This window comes from Bacidia gigantensis (assembly GCF_019456465.1).
Source record: "Bacidia gigantensis strain McMullin 20006 chromosome Unknown contig_283, whole genome shotgun sequence".
NCBI classification, from domain to species: Eukaryota; Fungi; Ascomycota; class Lecanoromycetes; order Lecanorales; family Ramalinaceae; genus Bacidia; species Bacidia gigantensis.
This window is the reverse complement of record NW_025408607.1, coordinates 198,580-217,811: the sequence shown is the minus strand read 5'-3', so window position 1 is coordinate 217,811 and position 19,232 is coordinate 198,580. Positions and strand designations below refer to the sequence as shown.

Below are 19,232 nucleotides of genomic sequence, written 5' to 3'. Positions count from 1 at the left end.
CAAGCAGATACGCGGTAGACTTACCTGTCGCCTTCTGTGATCTTCACCAGGAAATTCTTGAAATGTGGGCAATAGTGGTTGAATTGCCACTGTGTGGAGCCCCTGATACGGTTTCGGCGACTTTCAATACGGTTTTGAGACGCCCTTGGCGTGCGCTATGATCATTTTGCGCCAAATGCCCGGTGGCTTTGGGGTAAAATTGGGGCTGGTGGGGGCGCTAGCGAAATTTTACGGGCTAGGCCACGCCCATACCCATAGAAAACTTACACCTGCCAGAAACTTTCAAATTCTTTACGCCACCTACGCCCTGGAATAGGATCAAAATTGACTGTTTTCACAGCGATTGACACCTTCAGCAATTGGAGGCAGCTACTGCTTCGGCCATAGTTCCGTCCTCGGCTGTGACTGCCTGGTGCGCAGAAGACTTGGCAACTGGAAGAACTTTGTTCCGAGGTCGCGCAAGCTCCTGCCCCACGTTTTTTATATTATTCACCCACGCTCCATTGTCCAACCATCTCTCACCACCTCCTACGACAACCTCCCAGATCCACCCCCATCATCGTTTACTCGCATTGATTTGGCAACATCAAGTATCGGGCTCATGCCCACCGCTCGCACCGTGTGACCCCGCGTGGTGCCGACGCGTCAAGAAAGCGCGTTACGTGAGTCTATTGCGACCCCTCCACCCCTTCCCTTCCAGGTGCCTACCACCTATAGAGAATGCCTCTAACACTGTCTACCTTCGCCTAGGATCCCTCAGCGCTCGATTCCATCTGCCTCCGCTCCCCTCCCCAGAACCATTCTCAATCCGCCTCGCGTTTGGATGATCACGCCCACGCGGCGTCCTCAATCCTCAAAGACTGGCTGCAAAAGATGACCCATATCGTACAAGATCTACGAAAGTTCCGAACAAGGGAAGGCTGTAGTTGGGCAGGCAGCAGTGCGCCTGGTGTCGCGTTGTGTGACACTACATACACAATCTCTGCTATATCTTCGGGAGAAATACGCAAACACTACGACAGACATCGACCAGAGATCTCCAGATCTTGGCAGCAAATCCTGGCCGCACCAGATGGAGGATCCTCGGGATCAGGAACTCATCAAGCTTAGGGCACAACTTGCACAAAAGGGAGCGGAACTTGAACAGAAGGGGGCGGAACTCGAACAGAAGGGAGCCGAACTTGACCAAGAGCGCGAGAAAACCCGGGATCTTGATACCAATGAGACCTTGAGCAACTGTCATGATCTTCTGCAACTGTCTCTTACACTCCCCAAGTCCCCAAAAGATGGCACATAGGGATTGACCTCAGCAATGAAAAAGCTATACCCAAACACCGTTCAGGAGTCTTCTCACCTCCGCGAACTTCATGCCACGTTCATTGATGAAGCTTTGAGTGTACTGAAGCCTCGCACAAATGGTGACCGCCGCTACTTTGCGAATTTGACAGAAATAATGGGTGAAGCGAGGCGTCTAGGTAATATGGTTGTCGCGTCTGAACGCTGTGCAGAGTACTGGGTGCATACAGCTGTCGAACAACATGTGATGGAGATTCTCGCAAAGATATGCGAATTACCAGAAGCTCGGGAGCAAACAAAGGTCGAGCACAAGATTCGCTCTATGAATCACGAGAGGCAACTGAAGGAATCTGAAATGGCTTCTCAGCCACCCCGTACACCATCTCCACCACGATCAGCTCTAGGAGAACCTACAAACCATGCCAACGCTCGCAAATCTTCTAATCAGGCTCAAGGAACAGCCTATGTTGCTTCAGATCAGATATGCGTGAAGAAATTTGCTGATGAACAGAATGGGCTAATGTTCGTCATGGAGTATAAGCCGCCTCATAAGGTGACTGCCAATGTCCTTCGACGGGGCCTCCTCAAGCTCCAGCACATCAAGCCAGAGATTCTCGATAATGTCAAGCTACCGCCTCGGGGTTCCAAGAAGCGACTGCTTGAAGAGACAGGGGAGGAATTCGACTCTCGCGCTCATCAAATTGTTGCACTAACTCTGACGCAGATCTACGATAAGATGGTAAATGCTCGGGTGAAATATTCCTACCTCACAACAGGTCAGGCTTATATCTGGCTGCAGGTTCCAAAAGATCAGCCAACCACGCTGAATTGGTATTTGAGTGTGCCAGGGGAACTGCCTCGCAGCGCCGAACCTGGTTTCGAGCTTTGTAAAACTGCAGTGTGCCAAGTTCTTGGCTGGTGCTTAATGGTCTACAAGCTTTTCAAGGAGCAACACTCGAATGAGTGGTTGACGGAGGCAGAGAAACGATTAGACCATTTCTAGTACGACGCGAATGATCAATTGGAAAATATTCCCGAAAGTGCCGAAAAACCAGAGCTCCACTTGCCATGGCCCGGGTCAAACTCTCGGAAGCGAGTCAAAGGCAGCAGTGGTGGCTGCAACGATAGCCAAGCCACAGTAAGAGACCCGGAGGATCCTGATGATGGGCCAAAAAGGACGCCCAACAAATTCCGCGAGGGGTCAGCTTCTTTGGGGACGCGATGGAATGATCGGAGGAAAAAGTCGAATTCAGAGACAGCTGTAAATCAGCAGCAGCAGCATACCAAACAACGATCAATGGAAAATGCGGCATACTGCACACAGGCTTGTCTTCAAGGGCTAGCTTTCGGACTTCCTGCCGATCGCACTTGTCCGAACTTCGCTCTACACCATGCTACAGAGTCACAACAACACTCCATTTCCGCGCCGCAGCTCGTCCGCCTGCTCTACTTACAACTCAAAGACAATCCTGATGCTGGTTGCTACGAACTCGGCATCAAGGGTGCTTGCGGGTATCTGTTCAAAATGGCCCTCCTCTCACATGGCTATGTCTTTGTCGGTAAAGGCACGATTGAGGAGCTCCTCGCACCTCTATTCCACGAAGCACGTATCTACAGACATCTCGCGTCGCTCCAAGGGCGCGTTGTGCCAATTTACCTCGGAGATTTCGCTTCATACCACCGCTTCCGCATCGGAGTCGGGATCGACCAAATCTGCCATTTTCTGCTCCTCTCTTATGCGGGGGAGCCTCTAGAAAATCCTTGCGACGTATACACTTCGGAAGTACGGGATCTCGTGGCAATGATACGCAAGAAAGGCGTAATTCATGATGATGTCGAGTCCCGCAACGTGCTCTGGAATGAGCAAGAGCAGAGGATGCTGGTGATTGACTTCTCCCACTCCCGAATCGTACCTGCGGACTTTGATAAGGCAAGGGAACAGCAGAGCAAGACGAGGAAATTGCCGTTGCAGGAGAGTAGTCCGAACAAGAAGATGAAGTCCGAGACTGGGAGGGCCGACGGCAAAGTCGGGACAGGCGTGATCATGCGGAGGTCTCAACGCCTTAAGGTCGCGGCTTGAGTGGATGCTTGGTGCGATTTTTTCTATTGTGAGTTTGCATAGCGTGCCGGATTGATGTTTTGATATTGTATGGATGGATGGACAGACTTGCGAAACGGAGCGAGCGTGCTTTTTCGTGATACCCCCAGGGATAGAGGATTGTTATGTTTGCATTGCATGCCATACTGTGATACCTAGATGAGAGCGGGGACGAAGCCAGAATAGACAGACTCATTGAGCTTATTGCTAGATATGAATGCATGAATTCTGAGTATGAATATGCCTCCAAGGTGCCTATTTTCCTGAAGGAAAGAGCAACCGTCCGCGTTGTTTTCCCGGGGGAACGCGCTCGTACACGCGGAGTCACGTGCTTGCTAAGCCTCCCTTTATTTTACATTTACATTACAAGTCCTACCTTACCACGTCACATCAAATATCTTGGTCTGCTCAGGATGGACTCGCGACCAATCCCATTGCTCAACCAAGTTCCCGCTAGCGCAAGCTGTGAAATGTAAATTGCAGAGCAATAATAGGGATGAGGAGTCGGAGGTCTATCTATGACATGTCGTTAAGCGCTTTCTTGGAGGAGATGAGAAGAGACTTGTTTATGAAGTGTGAGTGATGATGTTTACTGGTTCTGCGAGGTGTAGATAGATGTGTGGGTTATTGCGTATGTGGTTCTAAGATGGTGCGGGGGGGGGTGGTTGTACTTCGAGAATTGACGAATATGCGTGGTGCGAGGTGTGTTTGTGTTGATAAAGCTGTAGAGGATGTAGATGGTGGGGGATAGTGACGTTCGACTCGCTACAGCATGTACGTGACTCAGTACCTTTGTATGTGGAGGGGTATGTGAGGTACGACGACTATCACCGACCTGGTCTTATCGTCTTCTCGGCAGATGATTCATGCTTCGCTTAATTCAAGGGGTTTGCTCATATAGAAGGAGGAAGAGATGGCAAATGATGAAAATGCGGTCTAAGCGTCCTATGCTAACCTCGCACGCCGATAGTGGCGCTTGCAGGCGATACAGGACTAGCTAAGCAAGAATCATAGAGCAGCGAGGCACTGCCTATCGGGTTCTGGAAAGGTAGCCTAGCCCGCCACGGCTCGACACCTGAGATGTGTCTTCTTCCTCCTTACTATATAGACCAACTATCCAAGTCGAAGACCGCGTAGGGACAAAAGCGCTGATGTTTTCTAGAAAACGAAAGTAGAGACAGCGGACTAACTCCTAACCATGGAAAGGAGATCAAGTTTAGTCCAGCTCCGAAAAAAGCATCCTCGAAGTTTTCTGATACCCACGCTCGCTCTATGAATTTGTTTTCGCTCCTTTCCAAACTTTTGCAGATATGGTAGGTACTATAACTCTGATGTCGCCACTTCTTTGTTATGTGCTGAATTAGATAGCAAGCCGCATGTCATCTCATCGATTGAGTGGCAGCGGACTATTTGAGTGTACGCAATAACCTGATCGAGAAAGAGGAGATGAAAGTAGCCTCGATTCCGGATGCGTTGTCTAAATCCACGCAAGACACAAACACAATGTGGCCTTCTCCCTGCTTTGCATCGTCTCTGAGCCTAGACCGCGCGGTGACTCGATTGTTCAAGGATCATACAATGACCCGCTACAACAGCTATCAAATAGCTCTGAAATCGCAGAGTAAGCAAGCCCAGCGACGACATTCTCCTCTCTTTCACTGCACAGCAGTCCCATTACCCGCTTGCCCCGCACGATCCCTCCTCAACTTCCCAAACATATCATGCATCCTCCTCGCCTGTCCAGGCGTAAAATGATCCATACTAATCGCGCACATCATTATCGGCTCATAACCTCCTTCCCAAGCGCCATCTTGACACTCACCACTTATCATCCGCATACCCCATAAAATTCCTCAAATCATCCGGGCCCTTATGCTGCTTCGGACAACTATTCGTCCACGGATCCGGACAATCCGCCCACTTCCTGCTCTGGGCGGGCGTATCATCCACATAATCCCCCGGCCCGTCGCAGGGGAAGACGCTCTGACTTAAACTCTCTTGACTACCACCGAGATTGTCCACCCCCCAAGGATGCAGCAGGCCCATCCAATGCCCAATCTCATGCACCGCGATCTTGCCCTCCGCTTTCTTCGGCACTTGCCCATACAGCTCCACTTTGATCTTCGGATCCGGGTTCGGGTGGTATCCGCCCTCGGTCTGGTTCCAGCGGTGGCCGCCCGGGAGGAGGGCCATGTCGATGAGGCAGCGGTCGTTGACAATGTCGCTTTCGGGGCGCAATAGTACTTGCGGCAGATTCTCCGGTGGGAAGGGATAGGTGCATGCGCCTGCGGCGCCCGTGATCTGTTCGAGGTTCGGGATGAAGAGGATGGAGAGGGTCGTCCAGTCGCCGGCACGTGTGTAGTTGATTTCGTACTCGGCGAGGTTTGCGGAGCGGGGGTCGATTTGGTTCGTGAAGTTTGAGAGGGTGAAGGTTATGGAGTGCGGGTTGTAGGCTGCGTTGATTACGCGCATCTGCAGGGTAATATGTTAGCTTCTTGCAAAGTACTTGGTAGAGAACAGGTAGGGACGATTGAAGACCTGCTCATCTATGACATCTTTCTTGACGCTATCTGCCTTGTCCGCAACGATGGCAATGATATTGACGTTGATATTGATGCTGTTTTGCTGTTGTCTTCGGCGGATTTTCGGCTGCGTACTGACTCGCCTTCGGATTTGTTGCACTGATGGTGCCACGGGGTTTGTGCTAGAGCGGAAACTACAAACAGGTGCATTTGGCGGTAGCGTGAGTGCTCGAATACCTTGAAAGTGGAGAAAGCAAAGTGAAATGGAGGATAGCACTAATAGTCTCATTGTTGCAATGTATGATGCTCATGCAGGATTCCATTCGAGATACGTGCTCATAACATTGTATATGGCTATTGTAATCACTGTGTGACCCGTGTTTATAATTGTAGCTCTAGTGAGATGATGCGCTTGAATGGCCCGTCCCAATTCAGCCTCAAACAAATCTACGAGCCTTATTCTATTCTTGAATACAATGTTCCGCAGGGCTTATGACTACAGTTATCTGGTAATTCTAAGCTTTCTAATGCTTGTGACTCTTTCTGCAGGTGATAACGCTTAGGGTTTTGGAGCGATACTAAAATCCCACTCCATTTTCTTTATTTAGCGATGTCAGATCAAGAGCCAATCTTCGACTAGATTGTTATACAGTACATCTTTAGCTCGTCTGGAAACTTGTTGAAGTTAGCATGGATTGGGCTTATTCCCTCGGAGACGTATAGATACGCATTACTACTAGTTGCAGAGCCGAGGGTTGTAGGGTTTTAATTAAGTCCACAGGCTTCTTCTCCCGCGGACGATCAGAGAAGCATGGCATGTGCGCGTAAAGTCATGACAGCTACCCTCTTCTTCCTTTCCCGAGGCAAACGCGTCTTATTAAACAGCTATCGCTGGCAGAGAAACGACTGGGTTTCAAATTAGTGAATGCAAGGCTTGCAGCACTAGCATTTCCCCATCCCCCAACATTAGTATAGAGAGAGAATAGCAATAATTATCTGCGTAGCGTGAATATGATTTGTTGTCTTGCAAATCATATTGGCATTCAAGATACGGTATGCCGGCTGAATTTGGATAATATCTTGCCATCGGTCCAGTCGTATTTTCAAGGTCACGACAGAGTATATGTTATCAATGAAGTGGTTTCTGCTCCCACTAGCCTCATTTCAGATCTTTATAGGTAGTTTAAAATTAATACACGTTGTCGCAAATGAAGACTTGCTAAGAATGGAGTGCTTGTAGTCGCTAGGATTACTCACACAGTTGCGATTGTATTACATGCAATGCGGCAAGTAGTATGGTAGGCTCTCAGCTATTTGAACTCGTCTGTTCTGGGTATCTAGAAATGCTTATGCTAATAATGGGGAATATGGATGCTCTACATAATCGTTCCCTATGTGGGTACTGATATTCCACGCTAGAAATGAATGGCGACTCTCTTGTGCCGTACTGATCATCCGGCAATCAAGAAATGCACGCGCGTGCACACAATCCTCTATCCCCTTCGTAGTAATATTTTCTCTCCCTTGCGCAATTCGTCACCTGCCCTCACCACCTTGCTCCAAGCGCGCTTTTTTCCTTGCTTCATACTCAGGGGAGAGCTCATCTGTGACAGTCGCATTACTCGAGCCGCTCGCATTGGAACCAAATGACACAGAAGTCTGCGCGGGAAGGGAGGAGCCTGAATTGCTCTTGTAAGACTTGCCGGCGGATTTTCTATTCGCTTTCTCGATCATATTGTCCCTGTGTTTTTTGGCTAGGAGCCGCGTATTTCGGAACATTATAGCTCCTTTGCGGAAAGTATCGGCAGATCCTATCATAGCGAATGCTCCTAGATAGTGCATATGAATATGTATCTTCTGTATCTTGCTACTTGCTGCGCGGATCCCCGAGCGATAAAGACAATTTATCGCTAAAGTTGCGTCAACCCCGTGGAAAGTGCATACGAATGTGCGTGCATAATCGTATATTTCGCTAGGATCGGCATAGTTCATCAGAGCGTTCATTGCCCGCTCTCCCAGTGCTCCATCATAAAACGTTTGCCGTCTACAGATGTCAGAGTTGCCGGCGGGTCCCTTCCCCTCTGCAAAGAAATTCGGCAAGCATGGCGCGTTGGGCTTCCCCGACGGTACGATATACCCAGTCAACGACTTACGGACCTTTAGATCAAGATCATTAGGAGCATTTCCATCCCAAAAATTAGGCTGCGCGGCACTTAACCTGTCAGTTTCAACGAGGGGTTCCAGCCTGTTTAGCCGAACATTGGTTTCGTTTGGAATATCCGAATTCCCTGTGACAACCGGAAAAGACTTGCTCATAACTTTATCTTCCGAGTGTGCATCAATATGCGTCTTCTGCTATTGCTGAAAATTTTCGTCTGTGAACTGAGTTGGTGATAGAGATCGACGAGGCTCCATAAGTTGTCTTTGAATCTCTGCCAAGTCTTTGGGAGTTTCCAAACAGCCCTTGGTTGCACCGCCACATGGACTGAATGCTGGGTAGATGTTATTATCTATTAGAATACGCTCAAAGTGCGGATTATAAGCTGATGATGCTTGAGTTTCTGGCTCCCAAGAGTGCGTTCTCTTCTTGGCTCGGCGCTGATTCTGCGAGTCTTTGGGGGCCATTGATGCCGAGGAGTCTGTTGAGCATACAATCGCGTGCTATCAGTGAATTAGTAAATAATTCAACAGTAACATGATCAACTTACACCCCGTATGTCACTCAAATCGGGGCCTCCGTGCCTGGCAAACTGCGTGAGAGTCGCGTGTGGAGAAGTACTCGGGTGTGGAGAAGGACTCTGCTTGGATGATTGGGACGAAGCGGAAAGGTAATCGAAATAGCGTGTCCTCCGATTGTGCTCTTCGATCGCATGAGAGGAAAGATAAACTTTAGATAGTTTGTCCCAGGCATTAGGAGGATAGCATCCTGCGCGTGTGTTTTCGGAGAGTGAGGAGCTGTCACTGATCTGGCTGCGACGCCGTTTGCGATCACGAGGAAGGACGCTGGGAGTGAGGAGCATTTGATTTCGACATCTGGCGGGCTAACTACATGAGAAGATGAGGTAGTAATGGGGGCGGGAGCTTGACGGGAAGGTGAAGGTTGTGATAATGAAGGAACAGACTCTCAAGTGGTACAGGAAAACGTCGCGGAATTAAAGCGCATTCGCTAACCGAAAGCGGCTTAGCGGTCTAAGTTGAGCCCTACCACTGCCAAGACGTTGCGGGGCTGAGCAGGCCAGAGATTTCATGAGCCCTTACAATGGAACATCCTTTGCACTTATCAAGTTTCCTGCATTTTGGAATAAGGCAAACGACAATTCTCGTTAGGATTACTTGGTACAGTGCTCGCTTGACTACCCTGGCCAGAATAATTTTCAGAAAATCTACCAAGATCTTCACGTCTTAGATCTTACCCTTGAGCTCCCACCCGACTTTCATAGATCTGGCAAGCAGACAGACTCCGGCGCCAATAAGAAGCACCAGACCGGCAAAGAGCTGTAGGCCGAGAAAGTTGTCAGTAATGTCAGTCTTTTTACTATGCAAGATGGCACCGCCAATAGGAGTCCCTATCAATACGCCAAAGCTAGCCAGAGATACACACGTACCAAACCTTGTCCCTACGACACCAAGGTCCGGCGACAAAGCCATCACAGCGGGAGGCGGTAAAGATAGAATTCCACCAAAAGCAAAGCCATACACAAGTGCGTAGACGATTAAGCCCGCCAAGTTCGTGACTGCTGGCCAACATAAGGTTACAATACCAGCCCAAGCGAGAAGTAAGCTGAATAGATTGAGTACACCTGTCTTGTTGGCTACGAAGCCGGGGACGATCCGTCCTGGGATGGCACCTGCGTTCAAGATCGGAAGTATGTATGCTGCCATATTCGTAGATGCCATAGGTGGTGAATGTGCTTTGAGAGCATGCAGTTGAATGTAGAAGGTAGGGATATAAATTCCGATAAGAGCAAAAAAAAGGCTGATCGTGTAGAGTGCAAATGGGGGCTCCCGATAAGCTTTAAAGTCGAAGAGAAGCCGACGTTTTGGTGGCGTGGAGCGGACCTTCAAGAGCGCACAGGAGACTAGGCTAGTTCCAAGTGCAAAGAAACCCAATATTCGAACAGCCCATGGAAACCCTACGCTCGTATAGTTTAACAGCCGGTACAGGAGAATCGGATATATGGTACCACCTGAAATCACTGTAGTCAGAACCATTCAAGTTCAAGCTATACAAGATACTTACCAAAGCTAGCACCGCTTGCAGCTAACGCATTTGCCAGAACACGTCTCTGCGAAAACCACTGTGGCAATATGGAGACCGACGGAATGAACAGACAGCCCATGCCAATACCAACGATTACCCCTAATCCTGAGCATCAGCTAATACACCTTCCGTCATCCAGCTTAGAGAAGACATACCTTGGGCGAGAATAATCTGCCAAAATTTCGAGGCCAGACTTGTCATCATAAATCCGAAAGGAACCAGTACTGTTCCAGTCCAGATGAGCTCCGTGAAGAACCCGGCGTCATATGCCGGTCCTGCCAGAATACCAACCCCAATCAATAAGAGGGCTTGAATCGAGCCAATCCAGGATATGACGGAAGGACTTTGGGGCAGTTCCTGCTCGTAGTAAGTTTGAAAGACTCCGAATGCATTCGATAGGCCCCTAAATATCCTTCGCGTTAGTAGGATATCAAACCCGTTGGGACTGTGGTGACCTGACCATGAATTGAACCAGCAGAAGAAAACACCCGCAACCTGGAGCCATGCTTGAAGACCTTTGTCTGGGGGTGGTGGAGGTGACTGGCCTATATCTGAATTATCTGAATTAGGCTGAGCCGTGGACTCGAGCTGAGTCTGCGAGCCCTGCTCTTCATGTGATTTCATAGTTGAATCTTTTAGTGTACGCATCCGCTGTACATTGCAAGTTGGGAGTCTCAGAGAAGAGATTTTTCAGAAAGAAACCAGTGCTACTGACAAACGGAAAGAAAAGCAGTATTGCAAGCAGGCAATGGTAGCCTTATGCAAACATTGATCAAGACCGAAGGATCTCCCCTTACTTCCACTCCGAGTCATGTCAATGCGCGTGCTGCATGCGCAACCCCGCCACATCGCAATGCGCCGCCAAAGCCCAATGGGCTCTGCAGGGCGAATCCTACTTAATGCAGGATGCAACGTGCCCGATTTCTTACAACGCAGCCTCAACCTCCACTGCAGGTATGAGTTCAGCCTTTCTCAATCCTTCTACAGCGGTACAACGCACGTAGATCGTCGCATGAACAGTTTGTTGCCACATCTTCGGTGAGAAAGCAATAGTCTTATCAACGACTACTGATTGGTAGTATCCACGCACGAGGCGCACATTCTTTCCTCCTAACCCTTGACTTTGATAATTGACTGGATTCTATGCCTCGTACACCATCTGGATGATGAGCATGATGCTACCTTGTTGCTGTCATTTGGTGCACGCTTGAACGGCCCCCCGGCTGACTCTCCCGTCATTGTTACTCGACTAGCATCACCACTGAAGAGATGTATGTAATTCTGTACCCATTCGAAAGCAAGACGCTGATCGTACAGTCCCACATGTGCGGTACCTTTCTGTTGTAGCCTCGGGCTCGCAAGCCAACCAAAAGCTCCAAGCTAGCAACTTCGGCTTTCCGCTCAAAGACAACGCAAGGCAGCGTGCCTCTCACTCGGGAGTTTAGAAGAATCACAATGGCCCCTTCTAGCACTTCTCTCCGACTTGCCTAAATAACGCCAGCGCCGTTACCGTAGCTGGTCTTGTCACCATTCGAGTAGCCCCCGCCCTGGATCCAGACCAAGGCTGGAGAACCACGTGAGTTTTCCGCCTTATGGCAGTTGAGAACACGCTCAGGCACGAAGATGTCTAAGAAGACGCGGTCTTCAGTTGTTCGTGGATCGATTGATGTTGCATTCGCCCAATCCTCCCATCATCAATTCACTCGTTGCGGCCCTGAGGCGGCTTGGGCTTTGTGAACCGGAGTTCACCCAGCGACGGCTGCGCATAACGCACATTTGAAAAGATGTTGGGTGCCCAAAGCCTTTTGCCATAAAGGCGTTTGTCTGACTCATGTGGAATGCATTAGCTCTCTGGAATTGATAGCTGACTGAGGTCGACGATTGGCAGCCGAGGACCCGCCGTGCAAGTGGTCCAGCCTGCTGATAGAAATAGACTGGCCAGCAAAGCCTTTGAGCGAGTCATGTTTTCGTTCTCTGATTAGATGACTTAACCCAGATTCTTGGCCAAAAAGCTCAAGGGCAGTGAATCCTTTCGGACCCTGCAAATGCCCTAAAGACTACCCCGAATATAAGCCTATAGACCTGAGAGCCTAATCGACAAGGCTAACGTCTATCAAATGCTAAGGTTCGTTCAACGCACGCCTACGGCACTCCAAAGGAACGAGAAAATAGAACATTGAGGGAGCTAGATTCAGTGGCGTTACGAAGGTAACTCATACAAGGATTCTCCGTAGGCCCACTTTCTTGCATGAGGGCACGGTAAGAGACCTAAACACACCAATTTTCGGACCCGCTTCCTGCCGCGCCAACGATACTATTCCCACATATGACAGGCTCACGTTCATTTGAGTTTGAAACGATCAAAGTACTTACGTTGGGCGGATGGTACGCACCGGACCGCTTGACGCCCATGACATCTCCGCAGGAAGCGCCTTAGAAAAGCCTTTCTAGAGATAGGCCCGTACTAGCATCGCCTGACAGATAATAAGGCATTACATTTCTTGCCGAGGGAAGTCCCGGCATATAGTCGCCTATTCAGCCTGCTGCTGGATCCTTCGTGCTCTGCAAGGTGGCTCCTCGGTAAGGCAAGATAGCGAATGCTGCAGGGCCTTGCGCCTATGGTGAACCGGTGTGTATGCAGGTGCTAGGGCCAGACTTTCAATCTGCACGGGGCTAATGCAAGCCAAGGCGTCGATCCGGCGATCGATTGCTCTTGTCCGGTATTTGACAGGGACAAGAGTAGCCAGCTACTGTTATACACGACAGCATGCAATGTAACAGCGTTCTTCGTGCTCACTTCATGCAATTCTCAATGGCTGTTACACCCGAGTGCTACAATGGTACCTTGCCACTGGGTGATCAACTTCTCTTGCTAGGCTGATAATCGTCTTGTCTGCCCTCCAGTGAGGATCCTTTCCTCGCGGGTCATGTTCTACCATCTAAGGGAAGCCACGGCTTTGCGATTGTCTGGCTAAACGCACCTTTTGCTCTACTGTCGAGCTTTCGCTCTCAACGACTGACCTGGAAGTCTTCCCAGGATGGCGAGTCAACAAAACAATCGTACCACTGAGGTCGTACTTGTGAATGCCGTCTTGTTCTCCTTGTCAACTCTCGCTGTATCTTTACGTCTTATCTCAAGATGGATGTCGGCTGCGAAATTATGGTGGGATGATGCCTGTATTGTACTAGCTTGGGTATGGCCTGGAGCATGCTGAAGCTACTTCTAGAATATGGCTGAAATACCCACAGATATGTTTGGTTGGCTCAACAACACTCACTTTCGAAGGTGAGTTGTTCCAGTGAGGCCGTCGATCGAGTCGTTAATCGATCGTATTTTAGCTGCATCGAAAGGCGTAGGAAAACACGTAGAAGAAGTGACGGCGAGGCGACTTGTTGCCCAAAACAAGGTCGAGCACCCTCGACGCACACAGTGTTTTTGGAAACTTACATCTCCGCAAGATCATTTACGGGAGTGAGGTTCTTTATGGCCCTCATATCACAGCGATCAAGACATCGATATTGTTGCTCTACCTCCGCCTCTTTGGAGTTCGAAAAGACTTCAGACTTTTCATCTTCGCCGTTCAGATCTTTGTCATACTCTGGTGCGTCGCCAATCTTTTCGCAAGCATCTTCCAGACAAATCCAATCTCTGGCATTTGGTACTCCCAAAAACCCCAAACGCATGTCAATTACACCAAATACCTCGTGGGCTTGGCCGTGCCAAATGTGTTGGCAGACTTTGTGATACTTGTGATGCCCATCTCAATGGTATGGCAACTGCAGATCTCAAGGAGTCGCAAAGCAGGACTATGCAGTGTCTTTATGCTAGGAACATTGTACGCTGGTAAAATCTTGATCATCTAGATTTGAAGACTGACGGCAACCTGCAGCGTCTGCGCCGTCAGTATCATCCGTACTCATTCGGTTGCAAAGGTGAATAAAGCTGATGCTTCATGTGAGAGCGCTGCCTCCACGTATGGCTGTTCGCTGGGCTAATCCAAATGTACGCAGATGCCTTTGCAGATACACTCCTCTGGTCCTCTACCGAGGTAAATGTCGGTATCATTTGCGCATGCCTCCCTGTGATCAGACCGACTATTCAGAGGACTTTCAAGAGCATGCGAGGGCTTAGCCACCAATTCAGGTCTAACGTTTCTTCTTCCGGCAAACATACGACGCAGCATAGCGAAAGCGAGACCAGGCGCGCCAAGGCTCCTTTCCGCAGGCTTGACGAGAATGTCGTTGCTCTTCCGCCAAAGGTATCTGTCAGTAACGCCTGGATATCTGGAGGCATTGACCCCTGCGACGGAGATGAAATCAATCGACCAAAGACCATCCCTCTGAATGCTATATACGTTCAAAAGCACGTCAATTTGACGTAATGCAAGATTCGGCGCTTAGGCTAAACCCGACCGTTTTGATCAAGGCTTGCAATATGCTTTATAGAAGCGCTTACAGATGATCGTTACAGCCGTGCTTGTCTTGCTACATACACTCTGTGCATGTGTGAATGCGTTTCTCATGTTTCAAAATAGTCGGCCTCATTAGCAGAGCACGTAGCCTCCATCTGAAATTGGATATTCTCGGGCTCCCTGTCATAGGGTCCTGAATGGATCTCTTGACCCCAACTGATGAAAAGGAAGTAGTCATGATTTCGAATTATCAAATAAGTCAAACTAAAAAGCCCCTTTCAGGCTTAAATTGTGCTTTTAAAAAGCTGGTAGAAGATCAAAACCGCCACAATTATTTGCTCTAAGAAGTACATCTTGATTCTAATTGAAAGAAAAACACGATTTCGCGGTAGTAGGAGATGCAGCTTTTTTTGCATATTTAGTACTCTACGATCATTCAAGCGAATCGAGTATATGCAGCACTTGCACCTAGTCCACACTTCACATTCAATCTAAAACCACCCGCTTGGCCTGATAGAGAGTATTGTTACTCACTGTCGAGCATGTACAACCCTGCACCACTGTCCACTATTTGTGCTCTTTGATTAAGCCACATACGTTGCCAGTCAAATCGGACAGTCTCCACGCGAGGCTTCATGAGCCTGGTCTTTGTCAAGCATACGATATTCAAAAGATTGCATGGTGGCGGGGTTTCGGATACACGCTGCACTGTGATCATCTGTAGAGTATGGATTCATGCTTGGAGCGCAAGGAAGACGGTGTTGAAGGATTTAAAAAGCAGGCTACGCCGCGAATATAGCCTTACTTCTTCCAAGAGAAGTGACCCTAGGTTTTTTATGTATGCATGCCTACCTATAGCGCTGTTCTTATAGTTTGGCGATTCATGCGGAGTTTCATATTGCATCATGTGAGCAGCCTTGCGCGATGGTAAGCTGTGTTTGTGACGCCTCAGACGTGCCTCAATGACGAAGCAGACAAGGCCCGATCTACGGAGATCATCGATATATAGTCCAGGATGGAAAAAAACATCTGTCTCGAGAGCAAACTTTCCTCACATTCCTGCGACACTCAAAACATCAAAGATCTATTCAGTGCCCTCAACCATCCTGAAGCATGTCATTGAGCCTCCAGCCTCTCGAGTCAATATTTTTGAAGGAATGGAGCCTTCTCATGGATTTTGTTCAGAGTCCATCCCAGCCTATTCCTATCACGGGAGACAGTCTCAATCTCGCTCATGTAGTAGCACTGTCTCGGTATGTCTGTCCTGAGCTGTAGCACGGTATCATTTTGATCATAGCTAGGTTTAATGCGCAACTGCTTGTCGATACGGGAGCTTTGAGATCATTAGCCGAAAGCTCAGACTGCCTAAAGCATGAACTTGAGAACGGTAGAAGCGTTTACGGTTACGAAGTTGGCCTTCATCGTTGACGTATAGAAAGACTAATGCCACGAAGGTGTTAATACAGGATTCGGCGGAAGCGCAAACGTAACGACAGATTGTGTTGAAGATCTTCAAGTCTCGTTAGTCTCGATGCTACAGTGCGGTATTAACTATCCACGGACAGAGCAACATGACTCTCAGCTGAATCAGGAGCACGCCAAAAGTCTCAGGAAGGGGCTTGCATTGGAAGATTCCATGTCCACCAACTGCATGCCGAAATCTTGGACTCGCTCGGCCATGTTGATCCGCATCAACTCACTCATGCGTGGATTATCTGACGTTCGTCTTTTGCTCGTTCAGCGAGTCGTAGACATGCTTAGGTGCGACATCACACCTAGAGTGCCAATCCATGGCAGTATTTCAGCATCGGGAGATCTTAGTCCAGCATCTTACATTGCAGCAAGCTTGCAAGGGAAACGTGACTGCTCGGTTCTCTTTGGTCCAGAACAGGAGTTGACTACTGCAGAGATAGCCTTGGAACGAGCGGGGTTAGCCCCAGTATCACTCGCGGCAAAAGAAGGTCTTGCGATTGTCAACGGAACAGCCTTTTCCTCAGGGGTCGCTGCTCTTGTTATGCACGACATCTTAGGACTGGTGAACCTCTCCCATGTACTTACAACAATGAGCGTTGAGGCTTTGAATGGGTCCATTGAGTCTTTCCACTCGCTGTTCGCCAAGGTGCGTCCACACACAGGGCAGGTAGGTGAATAATAACCCCTATCACTGAGTATACATAGCTGAAAATCGAAAAGGGCCAGTGTTCACAGACAATCTTTGCTTTCCTTCGTGACTCGCAGCTCACTTCTAATGCCAAGAGCCCGGCGGCAGGCATGCTTCGACAAGACCGATACTCCATACGGACTGCTCCTCAGTGGGTGGGACCAGTGCTTGAAGACTGTTCTCTGGCGTACAATCAGATTCTAATAGAGTGCAACTCTGTAACTGATAATCCGCTAGTTGATCAGGCTGGATCGTCACTCCACGGGGGTGATTTCCAAGCAAAAGTCATAACATCCGCAATGGAGAAGACGCGTCAGGGACTTCAATCCGTCGGTCGGCTATTGTTCGCTCAATATACGGAAACCATAAATTTAGCGATAAATAATGGTCTACTACCTAATTTGACTATAAATCCACTATCTTAGTCATTTCTAATAAAAGGTGTCGACATACTAGCGGCGTCTCTTCTCTCCGAATTAGGCTTTCTTACAAACCTTGTTAGCTTACATGTCTAGACTGTAGAAATGGGTAATTAAGCATTGAATTCGCTTGCGTTGATCTCGACCCGTTATACCAACACTACAGCTAATATCCTTTTTAAACTGTCCGCGGCGCACCTTTTAGTTGTATGCTAGGCGCTCGATATTCGGGCTTTCAATTGTCTGTTTTTATCGCAGGTGAAGGCACTTTTGACTTCTTTACTATTTGATGTCCTTGGATCCATACTAGTTGCCTTAGAGCTACTACCCATTCTTTGGCCTGCACTGATCAAAGCTTTGAATAATATAGCAGGGTTCGACGTATACGAACGATTCGCTTCCGTTACCTCCTCTCTTCAAAGCTCGATTGTGCCATTTCTCAAAGAAGATTGCAATTTTCCTGTAATTGCAAGTCTATTAAGCTGGACCAAGAAGGCAGCAAAAGTACTCTATAACGTATACGAGGTGATACTGGCGGAGTATCTAGATCACGGAACTGCCGCTCCGTTCCTAGGTTTAGCGGCAAGTCGAATATACTCCTTCGTCCGTAATGACCTAAACGTTCCTTTTCTGCATAAGGGAATACTATATGCACGCTGTCCGGGATCTTTAGAGGCGATGCCACTGGCAAAGTATCCAGCTGGTTCGATTACGATTGGAGATTGCATTACAATTTTGTACGAGGCGATCCGCCAAGGCGTATTGTATTTCCCGGTCGTGGATGCTTTGCAGTCCGCAAAACGAGAATGTTCCCTAACATGCCCACTAGAGTAACTAGAATTTGCAACTTCAAAGATTGTTCCTGCCAGTACATCGTGCAAAACAGAGTCAGAGAATAATTTGTCAAAGAGATTAGACGAGGCGTCTGCTCCGGTTGAGGTCTAGAGTGTCTAAGCTCCAGATCCGCATACCTCTACTTATGCTAAGCGTAGAACTATGCTTTGTGACAAAGCTCGTATACTGTTTTGAGATATTAGCGTAGTCTTCAAACACTAAGATGTGCTTAGCGTACCAAAACAGTATTATGATATCAATTTGATAATATCGCTAACGTACTTTACGGCGTTTCCCCAATATACAAAACTTAACCCGCCCGCAAGACTTGAGTAATCGATGACCACATCGTACCAACAGGCTTAATGAAAGCTACCGACGATCTGCGTCGAATTAGGCTGTGTTTTAGTTACGAGCGACTCGGGTTAAGTACGTCTTAAGGGGCACCACTGTCATACTTGATTTTTCCTTGAGAAATCTGGTGACTAAGGGGACTTCTGCTAGCGGCCACGCGTAGAGACAATACAGACAACGAAATCTGCTGCATCACTAGCGGAGGTCGAGATTCTTGAAGGTTGATACGAGCCAAATAACACTTATCGTTCTAAGGCTTAGTTATTACTCCCCGTTCTTCTCGCCGCTATAATAAAAATACAGTAGGGTCTAAGACGGGACGTTAAGGAATTGGCAGGGATAAGCTCTTACAATAATAGTGACGCATAAAAGAAGAATGGACCTATGACCTTGGGCTAACGATTACTGTGACACTTCTCGACTCTTATAGGGAAGATACTCGTCTTACGCTACTTGAATCATTTGAACCTCTTGTTCAAGCAGTATTTATATCGGATGTTATAAGGTCATAGGTTTATAGGACTAAGAGTCTGTTCGACTAATGAAGCAAAGAAATATATAGGCAATAAGAGATAAAAGGTGGGAAAGCCTAGCATTGTAGTGTGTATGTCGTTTGTGGCACTAAGCTCTATTTGGCGGACACGATTAGAACACTACCCCGCACCATTGTCGCCCTTCTGCTCTCGATCTTCAACCTGACCTTTGATTCTCAACTTCTTAGACTTTTGATTCTACAAATAGCACGTTGCTATCGGCGTGCATTCCTCTATTTTGAATATTAGTATATTATCGACTTTAGAGTGTGCTGACCTCTTAGCACAGCTAGTCGCCACCGTAGGTTTAGCACGCAGACACCGCTTAGCATAGCTGCACAG

The 19,232-nt window shown here is 48.3% G+C and overlaps 4 protein-coding genes across 4 annotated transcripts; 1 reads left to right on the top strand and 3 right to left on the bottom strand.

Annotated features, from left to right (window-relative positions):
• Positions 1-1,312: 1,312 nt before the first annotated feature.
• On the top strand, positions 1,313-3,376 carry KY384_008010 (uncharacterized protein; the record flags this gene model as incomplete). Its single annotated transcript, XM_044816499.1, has 2 exons — positions 1,313-2,194; positions 2,300-3,376. 2 exons carry the CDS (start codon positions 1,313-1,315, stop codon positions 3,374-3,376), a joined length of 1,959 nt encoding a protein of 652 aa, XP_044666549.1.
• Positions 3,377-5,212: 1,836 nt separating this feature from the next.
• On the bottom strand, positions 5,213-6,126 carry KY384_008009 (uncharacterized protein; the record flags this gene model as incomplete). The annotated part of the gene is made up of 2 exons (XM_044816498.1): positions 5,213-5,866; positions 6,052-6,126. 2 exons carry the CDS (start codon positions 6,124-6,126, stop codon positions 5,213-5,215), a joined length of 729 nt encoding a protein of 242 aa, XP_044666548.1.
• A 1,326-nt stretch (positions 6,127-7,452) lies between these two features.
• KY384_008008 (uncharacterized protein) lies at positions 7,453-8,232 on the bottom strand (the record flags this gene model as incomplete). The annotated part of the gene is made up of 1 exon (XM_044816497.1): positions 7,453-8,232. One exon carries the CDS (start codon positions 8,230-8,232, stop codon positions 7,453-7,455), a length of 780 nt encoding a protein of 259 aa, XP_044666547.1.
• Positions 8,233-9,318: 1,086 nt separating this feature from the next.
• KY384_008007 (uncharacterized protein) lies at positions 9,319-10,801 on the bottom strand (the record flags this gene model as incomplete). Its single annotated transcript, XM_044816496.1, has 3 exons — positions 9,319-10,103; positions 10,157-10,276; positions 10,333-10,801. 3 exons carry the CDS (start codon positions 10,799-10,801, stop codon positions 9,319-9,321), a joined length of 1,374 nt encoding a protein of 457 aa, XP_044666546.1.
• Positions 10,802-19,232: the final 8,431 nt, after the last annotated feature.